The sequence below is a fragment of the Erinaceus europaeus genome, chromosome 2, assembly GCF_950295315.1.
Source record: "Erinaceus europaeus chromosome 2, mEriEur2.1, whole genome shotgun sequence".
Lineage (NCBI taxonomy): Eukaryota > Metazoa > Chordata > Mammalia > Eulipotyphla > Erinaceidae > Erinaceus > Erinaceus europaeus.
Window position 1 is genome coordinate 92,862,339 of NC_080163.1, and position 15,890 is coordinate 92,878,228.

General features: G+C 36.5%; 2 protein-coding genes across 6 annotated transcripts in view; one reads left to right on the forward strand and one right to left on the reverse strand.

Annotated features, from left to right (window-relative positions):
- Nucleotides 1-15,890, forward strand: part of PALLD (palladin, cytoskeletal associated protein) — an 811,300-nt gene that overhangs the window by 636,425 nt on the left and 158,985 nt on the right. The window lies entirely within an intron of this gene.
- CBR4 (carbonyl reductase 4) overlaps nucleotides 2,913-15,890 on the reverse strand; it is a 214,723-nt gene continuing 201,745 nt past the window's right edge. The window contains exon 6 of the mRNA XM_060184277.1: nucleotides 2,913-3,065. Within this exon, the coding sequence (XP_060040260.1) occupies nucleotides 2,970-3,065 (96 nt within the window). The 3' untranslated portion in view covers nucleotides 2,913-2,969. The remainder of the gene's footprint in view (nucleotides 3,066-15,890) is intronic.

Consider the following 15,890-nt stretch of genomic DNA (forward strand, 5'->3'; position numbering starts at 1 on the left):
CTTAGGGATGAACAGTTTGGGAAGGAGTCGAGAGTTCTGTTGTGGCCATGCTATGTTTAACATGATAGTGCAGATATTCTCTCTTTTCTTTTTCTTTTTTTATTAGTGATTTAATATTGATTTATAAAACTATAACAGAGGTATAATTCCCTTTAATAAATAAAACCTTTCCCATCACTGGAGTCTCTGTCCCCATTCCCTCCATTGGAAACTACATTACTTCTCCCAAGATCACAGATATGGGTTGACTATCATTTCTAGAACTATCTATATTTCTATATTTGTCCATTTTTCTTATGGTCCTGCCTTCTCTCTTTTATAAGTCACTTCTAAGTGTCCTTCTTCTTCTTTTTCTTTTTCTTTTTTTTTTTTTCATTTTTCCTCTTTTCTCTCAATCCTCTGGCCATCTTCCCCTAACATGTACTCCTCTGGGAATATGGACCAAAATTCTTTTTGAGGTGCAGAAGGTGGAAGTTCTGGCTTCTGTAATTGCTTCTTTGCTGGACATGGGTGTTAGCAGGTTGATCCACACCACAAACCTGTTTCTATCTTTCCCTCATTGTGTAGAGCTCTGGAGAGATGAGGTTCCGGGACACATTGGTGAGGTTATCTGCCCATAGAGTTCAGAATGAAATTGTAGTAGCACCAGCAACTTGGTGGTGGAAATGCAGTAAGATATAAAGCAGGACAAAAATGTTTAATGAACAGAAAATATAAAGTAGGAATAGAGCAGATGGGAATGGGGATTTTAGGTAGGGGGTTATAATGTTTTGCAAAAAACTGAGAGATTTTATACTGTACCAACAACTGTATTTACTGTAAATCATTAATTATATTCTCACAGGAGTGAAGTGGTATCTCATTTTGTGTTTATTTACATTTCTTTGACAATCAATGACTTGGTGCATTTTTCATATGTCTGCTGACCTTTTAGATATCTTCTCCCTGATTTTGGATGGGGTCATTTATTTCTTTGCTGCTGAGTTTTGTGAGTTCTTTATATATTTTGATTATTAGCCTTTTGACTGATGTTTGACACATAAAGATCTCCCATTATGTAAGGAGTCTCTTTGTTTGAGTGAAGGTTTGTTTTGCTGTGCAGAAGCTTTTCAGTTTAATGTAGCCTCATTGGTTTATTTTCATTTTAGTCTTCTTTGCAATTGGATTTATATCATTGAAAATGCCTATAAAACTCAAATGGAAAAGAGTGCTGACAGTATTTTTCTCTAAGCATTTGATAGTTTCTGGTCTAACATCCAAGTCCTCAATCCATTTGGAGTTCACTTTTGTGTGTGGTGAAATGCAGTGATTCCGTTTTATTCTTCTGCACATTTCAACCCAGTTTTCTCAACACCATTTGTTGAAGAGACTCTCTCCATTTAATTGTTTGGACCTACTTGTCAACAATTAGATGTCAATAAGTGTGGGAGCTTATTTCTGAGCTCTCAATTGTATTCCACTGGTCAGTGTGTCTATTTTTGTTCTAGTACCAGGCAATTTTTATTACAGTGGCCCCGAATATAGTTTGGGGCCTGGGAGCATATTGCCTCCAGTCCTGTTCTTTCTTCTCAAGTTTGTTTTAACAATTCTAGGTATTTTCTGATACCAGACAAACATTTGTAGCTTTCATTCTATTGTCTTAAGAAAAACATGGTGGCGGTTCAGATGGTGGTATACCTGGTTGAGTGCACACACTACAGTGTACAAGAGCCTGGGTTTAAACTCCTGTCCCCCACCTGCAGGGGGGAAGATTTCCAAGTGGTGAAGCAGTGTCACAGGTGTCTCTCTGTCACTCACCCTCTCTGTCTCCCCACTCCTGTCTTGATTTCTGTCTCTACACAAATCATTAAGTAAAATATTTTTTAAATGGTGGGATTTTAATGGGGATTGCATTAAATTGTATAGTTTCTGGGTAAATTAGTCATTTTGATGATGCTAATTCTTCCAGTCCATGAACATGGAATATCTTTCTACTTATTTCCTTCTATTTCCTTGAATAGTGAATCACAGTTTTTAGTATACAAGTCTTTCACTTCTTTGGTTAGGTTTGTTCCTAGATATTTTATTGTTTTTGGTACTGTAGTGAATGGGACTGATTTTTGGATTTCTTTTTCTTCTGATAGTGTTTGCATAAAGGAATACCACTGACTTTTATATATGTTAATCTTGTAGACCAACACCTTACTACATTGACTGATAATTTCCAGGAGCTTCCTGCTGAATCGTTTAGGTTTCTCTACTATACTACCATATAATCTCCAAAAGTGACAGTTTGACTTCTCTTCAAGTCAGTATAGTATCCCTTTAATTCCTTGCTCTTGCCCAATTTCTTTTTTATTATTTTTTTTATTTAAGAAAGGATTAATTAACAAAACCATAGGGTAGGAGGGGTACAACTCCACACAATTCCCACCACCCAATCTCCATATCCCACCCCCTCCCCTGATAGCTTTCCCATTCTCTATCCCTCTGGGAGCATGGACCCAGGGTCATTGTGGGTTGCAGAAGGTAGAAGGTCTAGCTTCTGTAATTGCTTCCCCGCTGAACATGGGCGTTGACTGGTCGGTCCATACTCCCAGTCTGCCTCTCTCTTTCCCTAGTAGGATGGGTCTCTGGGGAAACGGAGCTCCAGGACACATTGGTGGGGTCTTCAGTCCAGGGAAGCCTGGCTGGCATCCTGATGACATCTGGAACCTGGTGACTGAAAAGAGAGTTAACATACGAAGCCAAACAAATTGTTGAACAATCATGGACCCAAAGCTTGGAATAGTGGAGAGGAAGTGTTAGGGGGGTACTCACTGCAAACTCTAGTGTACTTCTGCTTTCAGGTATATATTTTTCAGTAGTTTATGGCTACCTGTGAACATATGCTCTCTCTCACAGAAACTGGTGTATATCTAGGTTTTGGGACTTTGTTAGAAAGTGAACCACCTGAGATGGAATTAGAGTATACTATGAAAGGAAAGGTCTCACCCGAGTAATGAAGCTGAAGGATTGTCATTCCACACGTGAAGTCTCTGGACACAGTCTGAAGTGAAGCATGTTGAGGTGGCAATCGTTGTGTTGGTTAGGTTGTGATCGACAGATGCAATATTATTTGATATGGAGTGGGAGAGGCTCTTGCCCAATTTCTATGTAAGAACTTCCAACACTATGTTATATAGAGCAACAGTGATAGTTAGCAGCCCAGTCTAGTACCTGATCTGAGAGTGAATGATTCCAGTTTCTCATTATTGAGTATGATGTTGGTTATATGTTTGCTGTATATAGACTTCATTAAGCTAAGGAATTTTCCATCTCTTCTCACTTTTTGTAATTGTTTTTATCATGAAGGGATGTTGGATTTTGTCAGTTTCTCTGCATCTACTGAGATAATCATGTGGTTTTTGGCTTTTCTTGTATTGATGTGATAGATTACATGTATTTATTTACATATATTTAACCAGCCTTACATCCCTGAGATAAATCCCACTTAATCATGACATACAATCTTATTAATATACTACTATATCTTGTTGACTAGAATTTTATTCAATATTTTAGCGTGTAGATGATTTCTAAACCCTAATGTATTGTTTCTAAAGTGAAGGAGTTGTCTTGGAGTAAAAAGCTAAAAAGCCAAAATGGCCTAAAGAGCATTGACAAAGTAGTCGATGCTCAGATGTGAAATGATGTCCTCAACAGTTCTTAAAGAACAAAACAGCTATCAGGGGAGGGGATGGGATATGGAGATTGGGTGGTGGGAATTGTATGGAGTTGTACCCCTCCTACCCTATGGTTTTGTTAATTTATCCTTTCTTAAATAAAAAATAAATTTAAAAGAAAAGAACAAAACAGCAAAATTTGCATCATATTATTTGTAATGATCTGAAATAATAAAATAAACTTTGAGGAGTCAGTTTCAGAACAGATTTGTATACACTGCTAATTATACCTGAAAACCTCCATGTTCTAATGGAGAGATGAATCACAGTGACAAGGCATGTGAGCAATTATATCTAACTTTTGTAGCTGTTGCTGGTACTGATGACTGAAAGAAAAAACTACAAGAATAGTAACTGGTATTATTATGTCACTTAGAATTTATAAAACCTTTTCACAAAATTAATATTAATCATAAATATTAATATAAATCATTTAAATAACCTTCACTTAAACTAAATCACTCTAACACTAACAGTTTTAATCATAGTTTAGCTTTGTGTGACCTTTTTCTGTCTTGATTTTAGTTTAAAAGAATTTTTTAATTCAGATTTTCAGTTTTAAGAGCTTTTACTTTGAAAAGTATTTGAACTACTGGCTCAGAGATTGATCTTACTTGAATTTCTGAAGGTGCTACAAGTATGCTTTCCCCATATAGATCAAAAGTCCATATGAAATGTCCATTTATTTCCATCTTGTCTTCATTTAAGTCGTTCCACTTTCTCTACAAGGATATTTCCACTTCGGCCACTCCCACTTTTCATAGTGCATATAAAATCTACTACCTTGGTCTATAGATTCCATACACTGCACTCAGAAGGCACACAGTGCATTTGAAGCATGTAAGCTCGTCAGCATGAATCATGTAATCTTCGTGAACCGTAAACCTTTCCCTGTGGATATGAATTTGCTGGTATTTTAGTCTGCTTGGAAACATTCTGAGAAACATTAAACCCAGCTTTTTTGAGGTTAGTCCAAATTATTTTTTTAGTTGAGAGGAAAAAAAAATATTATGTTTCCTAAGGAAACTTGTAACCACAAACAGTAAATTTAAAAGGTTTGAAAAAAAAATTGCTTCCCACATCATTCACTTGTGCAGTTTAAATTCCTAGTTTCACTAAAAAATAGATGCTAGACTACAGAGTAATGACCTAAACCTATGAAAAGGTATTTCTTAGAGTGAAAAAAAAAAGTGTGAAAACAAAGTATGTTTGATCATACCGACTCCACATCTTGTCCTTTCTCCAATTCAGTAATTTATTCATGTTCATATGTGGTGTGTTTTTAAAATACAAAGCTATTCACATGCAGAAAAGTCATCCTTAGTTAAAGTGTATGAAAACTCAACTCACTCTTAATAGGGGAGATGGTAGACTTCAATTTACCTATTCAAAGTAAGTTACTTTCTGTTTTGAAAGTTGGCTTTTCCAAATTAACTCAGTATCTCTAGGGTAAATAAATACTCAGCCTGGAAGGACCCCACCCAGCTAACCTTTCCTCCTCCTTGTGAGGAAGGAAGAATTTGTGATGAGAAGAAATAATGCCTGGGTTAAGGAAGGAGATGTCTATACCTCCCTGACATCTACAGAGATAACAGTCCATCAACATTTGTACACTGGCTTCCAGCTGCAAATTCTGCCCCCAACATTTATTCTTCTTGTCTTGGCTTTAGGATCTCTGGGGTCATTGACCTTGTCATCCAACATTCAGTAATCCAATTCTTTAGTCCTCAGTCTAGATATTCACTGCCTCATTATGCAAGACCAAAAGAATAATAATTAAATTACTAATTGAGTGATTAATTCAAAAGAGCAATACTTGTCTATTTGCTCCCTCAGATACTTGAATTTGAAATCCAGGACACTCATAACTACAGTTTTTCTTGCAATTTTAAAATCTGTGTATTGAAAGTGAGAACTGATAAGTGGTTTCAAAACCCCCAAATCAATAGAATCAGACACTTCTACAAAGAATAAATACAGATGGCCAACAGGCACATAAAAACACATTTATTATCTCTTTATGATTAGATATATGCAAATTAAAATGACAGTAATGTATCACTTCACCTGTGTGAGAATGGCTAGCATCACTAAAGGCAGGAAACAACAAGTATTGGCTAGGATGCTAAGAAAGGGAGCACTTGTACAGTTTGTAGGATGTAAATTGATGTAGTAACTACATAAAGCAACATGCTAATGCCTCAAAAAATTAAAAATAACAAATTCCATATTCAGTGGAGTTTAGTGAGATCCAGTATTGATCTTAAAGGATCAAAAGATACTAGTCCAAAAGTATATGTATACATGTATATATATATATATATATTACTCACAGCAGTCTTCATTACTATCAAGAACTGGAAAAAAACTAAGTGCTTATCAATGGATGACTGGATAAAAAAAGATGAAAAACAGCTTGACAAAAAAAGGCAAAACCACAAAGCTAGAGAAGATTATGTTTAGTGAAATATGCCATATGGAGTAAAGAAAACTGTAGTTTTATTAATATGTGGAAAATAAATAAATGAAAGTAATGAACGCACATACATTTCTAGAATACAAGAACAAAATATTGGTTTCTAGATGGGGGAAGTGAGAATGGGTAACATGGATAGAAGTTATATGGTAAAGGGTGGAAACTGGTGTGAACATAATATATTGTATACAGATAAAAATGTAAAATACACATCACAATAACTGATTAATAAAGCACAGTCAATAAATGAAAGGAATGATGACCATAATGATGAGTGAATATGATAAAGTTGGTTTAAATAACTAGTAGCTGTCATGGGGGACACACACATGCTCATATAATTTGGAATGGCTAAGGATCATGGTGGAAATTTCATCCCAAGAGGGCTCAAAACCGTTCAGAATAAGAATGGTTGATGTGGTGGCAAAGTGAAGATGGTATTATTGTGTAATGTCATCTAATCAATTAATTATTCAGTTTTTAGATTAATTTCATCACATATTCACAAACATTGAATTTGGAGTTAAGTTACACGGCAGAAGTGGGTTCCGGTTTTTGTAGGTCAGCTTACTGCGCACTACAGATATTAATCTGTTTCCCAAAGAACAAACATATCAGGAGCCAAAAAAATAATTTTAATTAATGAATTTGTCATCTACAGTTTACTGTTAATGAAGGAAATCCTGTACTGTACATTCTTTTAAATGTAGATTCAGATTCAAGATATGGATATGCGACTAGTGAAGTAAGCAATTCATCCTCTTTCCTATGATTGTGAGCCAAGTACATGGCTGAATTAGTAATGAATATGTGGATTTTTTTTTTTTTTAAGTGTAGTGGGTCGGAATGGGGAGGATAGGAGAGTGAGTCCTTTCTTGGCATGGGCCAAAATGAATGAAAATGCTTGAAGTGTTATTGTAGTCTGTTCTGTGACGATTTCCAGGTGGCATTCTGCCATCACTCAGGGCACACCCATATGGACTCAATTCCTTTCTTTAGGGTTATCAGAGTTCTACTTGGCAGGACAGAAATGAAAGCTGATTTTTTTTCCCACCCACCAGACCCCTGACTCTTGCCAACTGTGAGATGTCAGAGTGCTGCCCCAATGTAACAATACTACTAGTAATATTCATGGCAAGTCCTGTTAAGAAACAGGGAGGACCCAGAAGAGAATTCATGTGTAAAGTGTGTGCCGTACTCTGTATGAAGCTTGAATTCCTTCCCTGATAGCATATGGGAGCAACATGAACCAGCACCTGGGGAGGCAGCTCAGTGATAATCATACATGCTGTCTACCCCTCAATTCATTCCCTGTATTTTTTCTGTATGTTTAAAGCATTAAAAGCATTAAAAGAAAGGCAGGGAAGAAACTAGTAAGATTTTTCTTCCTTCTTGTTTTTACACTAATTGCTATTCCCAAATCTCTGGGCTTCTCAATAATAAGTATTAGAGTTCTACTTTATTTATATCCCAATCACTATTCCTAAATACTGAAGTTTCTTTTTAATGAACATTTATTTTATTTAACATAACTCAAATCTTCTCAAAATTCAGATAGCAGCAGTGTAGACTTAAAAGCAATCTTTTTTTTTTTTTTTTTTCCCCTGAGCCTGAAGCCTGATATGCAGGTGGATCCAAGTTATTGTCTAGGGAGATGATGTCATGGCTGGAAAAAGGACCAGAAAGCTGGATCAGGGAAAAGAGTAGCCTCCAAATATGGGAAAGATGTATAAATATTGTTGACTGTAAACTCCAGTGACTTAATGTGATCTGGGGCCCATATACTCCCAGAGGGTTAAAGAGTAGGAAAGTTATCAAGGGAGGGGCTGGGATACAGAGTTCTTGTAGTGGGAATTGTGTGGAGTTGTACCCCTCTTATCCTTTGGTTTTGTCAGTGTTTCCTTTTTATAATAAAATAAATAAATAAACAAACGGCAATCTTAGAGATTTTTCTATTTCAGTATCCTGTCCATCTTAGTCATTCCTGGGAATATCCTAGACAGATTATTAGAGACAGGGAACCTAATTTGGAGAATGTCAGTCTATTTTGGAGCATCTGAAATGACTGTCAGGCAATGTGTAAAGAGTACATGAAAGATTATTGGCCTTAGAGATATCAGAATGAGCTTGACTATTATTCTCCCACCAGCTGAGGGTACTTAGGGGTAAATCACTATGATTCATAAATGAGTCACTTTTGTCAACTGTGATGATGTTGGATATAATTTCAATTGCTTCCAGCCAGATTGTGATTTAAAATTGGGTTTTTTTTTTTCATTTGTCCAGTCAAAACTGCTTGTAACTTCCAACTATTGGTGTCAATTCTGACTTTATGTTAAGTCTTTGAGAACTTGAAAGGATGAGTCTTAACCTCTCGTTGTTGTGACAACTCATCACATATTTGAAGATGACTACAGTTTCCCTCGTGTGTTATCCCTTATTCAGGATAAACATCTAAAGATATCATAAGCTTCCCTTTTATGACTCAGTTTTCAAATACCCTCCTCATTCTGACAATTCTCTTCCAGATAAACTCAACTTCAGTCCTTTAGATTGTGTCCCAGAACTGAGTGTAACACTTTGGAACTGACCTCATGAGTACAGGACGTATCAGAACTGTAATAGTCATTTCACCCATGCCCTTAATCTTGACTCTGGACTGCTTGTAGGTGTTTCCATCTTTCTTTCTTTTTTTGTAAAATTTTTTATTTAAGAGGCCAGAGCCAGAGCACTACTCAAGTCTGGCTTATGATGGTGCTGGGGTTTGAACCTAGGAGGTCCTTTTCTATATGAGCTATTCTCCAGTGTTTTCTCCCCTAGACTGTAATGCATAAGAGTCCCATTCCCCATCTATTATATAGTATATATTCCTAATAATATAGAAAACTGAACAGTAGGGGCCAGGCAGTGGCACACCTGGTTAAGAGCACATGTTACCATGCTCAGGGACCTGGGTTCAGACCTGCCCCCCATCCCTACCTACAGGGGGAAAGCATGACAAATGGTGAAGTAATGTTGCAGTTGTCTCTGTCTCTCCCTCTCTGTCCCCCTTCCTTATCAGTTTCTCTCTGTCCTATCAAATAAAGTTAAAAAATCATGTTTAAAAAAACTGAACATTAACTTCCAAAATTTCAGTATGCTATAGTAACATCAGCTTCCCTTATGTTGATACATATACATCTTTTACAATAATTTATGGTTTTACTTACATGCTAAGGTTTATATTACTCTGTCATTTGATCATATGATTCTGGTTCTTAATATTCTCAGACCTGCAACAGAAGATCTCTGTCCAAAACTGGATTTCACTCTGAAAAGCCTGTTTTTCTAGTCTTATCTTTTGCCAGTGCTTATCTGTTACCCATAACCACCCAGGTTAAAACTCCCATTTGAATTATGATCTCCCAGTCTTCTTCCATTTCCAATTTGAATTTTGGAAAACACCTATTTCTTCTTTAGAGCACACCTCAAATATTACTTCCTTTGTGAAGTTTGTCTTCTTCCACTGTCATTCCAATAGAACTTGCCTTGTCCATTTTTCTGTTGGACTTTGACACAACTCTTTTATATAACACATGATACTTTTTAGTTGAATGTGCCCAGCCAAAACTGAGACCTCTCCTGGGGACCAAATATCAATGGACAGACTTAAGTTCATCTAAAATATAATTTCTGGGTGGGGAAGATAGCCCTTAAGTAGGAAGCAGACTTTTATGCCAGAGGCATCAGACGTTCCAGATTTAATTCCTGGCACTGCCATAAGCTAAAGTTGAGCAGTAGTCTGGTGAAAAAAGAAAAGAAAAGAGAGAGAGAGCCACTATTAAATGTAGTTTCTGAAAGTCATGTCAAAGAAAAGCTTGTACAGCTTTCCTGCCTTGATGTTCCCTTGTATCTGGAACCTTTTGTACCAAGACATGAAGAATTAGATATTGAAATAAATACTAAGATTAGGAATAAAAAATAAATAAATATTAAGATTAGGAATAAGAAAGATATGTTCTGCTTAATAAATGTAAGATAATTGGTTTCCAAAAAGTTTCTTCTAAACACATGTACCCTTATATGTTTATTATTCACACACATATGTTTATTATTCATGTTTTCATTAGGTGTATGTAACATAGGCTCAGTTTAATGTTTGGAAACAAAGACATAATATAAAAATAAGCTCAGCCAAAACAGCTAATTTGAATGGCATGTGTTTTGTTGGAGTGTATATTAGTGACTTTTCCCTTGAAGAACATCTATTTTAAACCAACCAATTACTAAAAGTGAGCTGTTCTCCTAAGTTGCTTCTATAAATCAGATTTTTAAGCACACTTAATCTTGGAAAAGTGTGCATGTGCATGTCTGCCCATGAGCATGAACCCAGAGACATTCTTTACAACAGTCCTCACAGTGACAGTGAAAAATTTGTTCTGTCTGTGTAAGCTCCCATCTTCAAGTCGAGAGAAAAGAACTGAGAAATTAGACTTGAATCCCTCAGAGGGTGAGTGTGAGGTTTGGAAACTCTCCCTCAGACTGAGAGAGACAAGACCCAGGAGCCTGGCTGGTCTCAAAGCTGCCACCTAGAATTCAAGTGTGGGCTGCCAGCATTCCCTTTTGAACTCTTACTGCCTTCTGGTCTCGACTAAGTCATGGGTCCCAAGACAGTTTCTACTCCAGGCTGTCTGAGGAGCCTAGGGAACTCTGAAAGGAAACCTTTTAAGTCTGCTTTTCTTGAGAATGCTAAGCCTGCAAAACTTGGCCAGACATCACATTGGGTCTCCCTTGGTGGTGACTCAGAAATCTCTAGGAGAGCAGGAAAATCTAGAACACTATAGCACTGAAAGGGCCGAAGGGCAAAAGGGATGACATTTGTGTTTCCATTGAGTGGGTGATATTTTTCATTTCAAAGCCTGATGTAAAATCTTGCTGGTTTTTTAGTTATCTACAGACTAGAATATAAACACTGCTATTAAAATATTACATCTCTCCCAATGAAGCCCCGCACAAATTTCCTTCTATGTGCAGAGCTTTCAGCAACATCCATTCAAAGCACAGGCAGACATCCAAAGCCTACTCTTGCCTTATTTGAAGTTCAACTGCACTATCTTTTTGGGAGAAGCAGGTTAAGAGATCAAGGGGTGGGACTATAGAAGAAAGATGGTCAAGGATGACTCCAGGGAGGGGGGTGACATTAGCAGCACAAATCAATACAAAAGTTCCTTTCTGTCACTAATAGTATATGCCCCTGAATTGGTTGCATAAAAATATTCCCTTCCTGGTAATAGTCTGACTTAGTTCGAGGATTTGGTACAGTGTCAAGTGTTTTGCTGTCAGAACAGAGAAAGTCTGTTTCTCTTCAGACAGGACCAGGCCCTGTGCCTTTTGTGTGTACACCTCAGCTGCAGTGTGTACACCTCAGTGCTACAGTGGGATATAAAGAGTTTGCAATCAGTAACCGTTAAGTTCCACCCCAGCAATATTGTGCATTGCTTACCAATTTCCAAAGTCCTTCCAGAGGTATGCCTGAGATGCCTAAGTGGTATGGATCCTCAGTTGGTCCAGTGAAAATAGTCCTCATATTGCTTTGAACTCTCCTGTGAGAATATGTGTCTCTGGCTTTTGTGGAAGACTAGGCCTTTTCTATGCTTTCCTACCTGCTCACCATTGAAACAGATCACTTGACTCTGGCTCAAATGATCTCTAAATCGAATTCTAAATAAATGAGTCTCCAGGGGGTCGGGTGGTAATGCAGCGGGTTAAGCGCACATGGTGCAAAGTGCAAGGACCATAGTAAGGATCCCAGTTCGAGCCCCTGGCTCCCCACCTGCATGGTTCTGTGTGGGCCCTTTAAGTCCACCATGTGGATTTGAAGCAATTGGAAATATGGCACCAGATGGCAATGTAGTGCCCTGTTTCTGCATTAGTCCTTCTCTCCCTTTCCTCTTGCTCTCACTGTCCATGTGCAAACACCAACCTTGAGATAGTGATATTCTATTCTTTACCAGAAATCCTAGCTATTCTCTGATGAAATTCATTGAGTTTTGTTTTAATACTTGTCTTTTTAAAATTTTTATTTATGAAATGGAAATATTGACAAGACTATAAATACTTGGGGGTTTTGTTGTTGTTGTTGTTGTTTGTTTGTTTGCTACTCATTTTCAGAAAAAAAGCTCAGTGAATGTAGAAAGATGATGTCCCAATGGAAAGATCCATACCCAGTCAGTGATAGCAAGCTTAGGATTGAGTGGTGATCGTATCTAAAAAGGTTTAAATTAAAAACTTAAGAAAACTTGGATTTTCTGCTCCATATCTGTGTCTTCATTGTATCAATATAAATGAATAATACCCCAGTGGAGGTGAAGGCTGAATCCATGTCTCTTCTTTCTAGTATTTAACAATAGTAGGTTCTCAATAAATGTGCTGAGGGAATAAGTAAAAAAGACCAAGCTGTGTCATAACCCTTTTTAAAAACTGAGGAGGAAAGAGAAAGGGAGGTAGGAAAAGGAAAGGAGGGTGAGCCTCTTTAGTTGGAGGGATAGGAGGTGTGTGTGTGTGTGTGTGTGTGTGTGTGTGTGTGTGTGTGTGTGTGTGTAGTCTGTCACTGATTAGACATTCAATAATCTTAGCACTATTCCTTATCATCCTTTGTTTCAAAATGAAGTCCCATCCTTAGAACTTCCTGCTGTCTTATCTTCCTAGATATGACATACTCCCAAGAATTTAAGGTAAAACAAGGTCATTGAAAGTTAACAGGAGATCAGAGGAGACAGCATATCTTTTATGCAGAAAGACTTTCATACCTGAGGCTCCTAAGTCCCAGCTTCAATTCCTCATACCACCATAAGCCAAAGCTAAGCAGTTCTCTGGTTAAAAATAAATAACTTAATTAATGAATAATAAATTAACAGAAACTAATGAAATTAGCATTGCTTGGGACCCAAGTGCCATACAGTATTACCCTGATGTGAGTAACTGCCTACAAAGTCAATGTGTGATTTATAGACCTCAAGCCTGCTCATTGACTTAAAAATTTTAGTGTCTGAAGATGCTCTCAAATGAAATAAAAAATAGTCTAATAAGATCTCCTCACATGACCTTCTAGAAGGTTTTTATTATGGCAAGCCCTAAAAATACAATGGAATGTAAGATCTTTAAATAAAAATGTTTCTTTATTGATTTACTCAAATTTGAAGCTTATAATTTTAAAATTCATTTATAGTAAGTAAATCCTTTCTGTAGGTCAAACTCTTCTAACTACTGTCTCTACACACACGAGTTAGTCCTCACACTTCTCTCTGATGCCCGTGCATCACAAATTATTGTGAGGCAGACAACATATACTTGCTTAAATGGTATTATAAAAATATGAACCCAAACAATGTGAACTCCTGTGCACCAAATCATTGTCACAGTCTGCCCTTGAGGAATTTTATCTAGAATTTGCCAAGACCTCTGTAGCTCTTTACCCCTGCCCTTAATACTTATGAATGTGTGTTCCTTGGCTTCAATGGCATCTGCTGAATCCCACCCTGCCTCCTCAACCCTCTCCTTGACTGTTCTCCCTTCCAGTCTGAAAGGTCAGAGGTACACACCCAACTTCAGATAGCATTTAGCTAGCTTCCCCTCTAACACTTAGGAAATGTTCATTAAAATACCCCAGCTATTTAACAAGACTATTTAACTTCATTTTCAATTTAACCACATATCATTTCAATTTCCTTTTCCTCAGTATTGTATAGCCCTGGGAATAAAAGTTGGAAGTGTGCCTATCATAAGCTGAGTCACTTTATATGTGTCTCTTCCTCCCAAACCACTGTTTTTCTGAACATTTTTAAGGTTAAAAAAAATTCTTTTTATTATAAAATAGAAAATCATACAAAATAGGTTATAACTTCATAATTTTAACAAATAGCTCACTATATAATCTATATTTATGTAGCTAACTTATGCATGACAACTGATTATAAAGTGGTTGTTCATATAGGTGTGAGTCTATTTCTGGACTCCATTCCATTAGTCTATCTGTCTTTAAATACTATACTGTTAATAATAATAAATACTATAGTGTTTTGACTACTGTAGCTTTATACTGCATCTCAGAATCAGGTCATATTAGCCTTTCACCTTTGTTCTATTTCAAAGTTGCTTGGCTCTTTGCATTTCCATAGATATTGTAGAATCAAGGGCCAACTGGTGGCACACCCAGCTAAGTGCACAAATCACAGGGTGAAAGGACCCAAATTCAAGCCCCTGGTCCGCATCTATGGGGTTTGTTTCAGGAGTGCTACAAGTTTGTCCGTATGTCTGTCTGTCTATCTATCTATCTATCTATCTACCTATCTATCTATCTATCTCCCCTTTCCCTCTCAATTTCTCTGTCTCTATTCAAAATACATAAATCAATTAATTTAATTTAAATAAAATTTAAAAATTAAAAAGGAATTTTAGAATCAGCTTGTCACTTTCTACCCAAAAGCCTGCTGGGATTTAAGTTGGAATTGTCTTGAACTTAGGTCAATTTGAAGAGAATTGGCTTCTTCAAAACATTAGTGTCCTGTGTATTAGCAAAGTATTTCTCTACATGCATTTAGGTCTTCTTTCACTTTTTCTGAAATATGTAGTTTTCAGGGTTGCATATATTTTTATTTATAATAAATTAAAATTGCTAATAAATTCCTAAACTTAATAAATATAATAGAAACTTGCTTTATATTTTATCCTATCTTAAATAAGTTTTTACATTTTAATTTCTTATTGTTTCTTTGTTTACAGACATGCAATTAATCTTGGTATAGTGACCCTATTTTGCAACCTCGCTAAATTAGTTCTTATTAAACTTTTTTTTTGTAAATTCTATTGGCTTTTCTAAGCAAGTAGCATTGTTCCTTACAAATAAAGGCAATTTTAATCCTTCCTTTCCATACTAGATGCCTGCTATCTCTTATTCTTGACATTTTGCAGTGCCCAGAGTCTTCAAAAGATATTGAATAGAACTATTAAGAACAGACATCCTTGCCTTGCTCTCTAATGCTGAGAGCTAGGTATCAGTCTTTCACTATCCTGTATGATGTTAGTTGTGGGTTTTCATAGACACTTTTTATCAGGCTGAGAAAGTTCCCTTCTAAGTTTCCTGAGAGTTCTTAACAGAATGTTGAATTTTGTAAAATGCTTCTTTCTGCCTCCATTGAATTGATAGTATAATCTTCTAAAATAGGTTGATTTTCAAATGATTTTCACTTTTCATTCTTCAGATAACCCCCACTTCATTATGATGACCCTTTATATGTACAGTTGGATTTGATTTGCTAAAATTTTGCTTAGTTTCTTGATATATAAATATCCCCTGTACACTAGGTTAGGAGCATTTGGGCTCCTAACCTGGTAAGGATTTAAAAAAAAAAAAACACAAAAAACTCTGTCTACTAAATTCTAAGATAGCTACATCTTACTTAATGACCACAGCTGCAGCTTTTCCCTCTATTTTAAATATTTATATAACTATGATGAAGATCATTACAAATCAATGATTCTGAAAACACACACACATTTCCCATGTCTCACAGAGAGTGGGCCTGTTTGAGATCTGGGAAACAGTGGAGAAGAGCCAGGCCAAGGGACTTTTCAACCTTCCTGAGTATAGTTAGCATAAAAATAAGACTACTTAATAAGTTTCAGGGTGGCCTAAAGAAGAAGAATACAGAGAAGCACTAAGAATTACCACA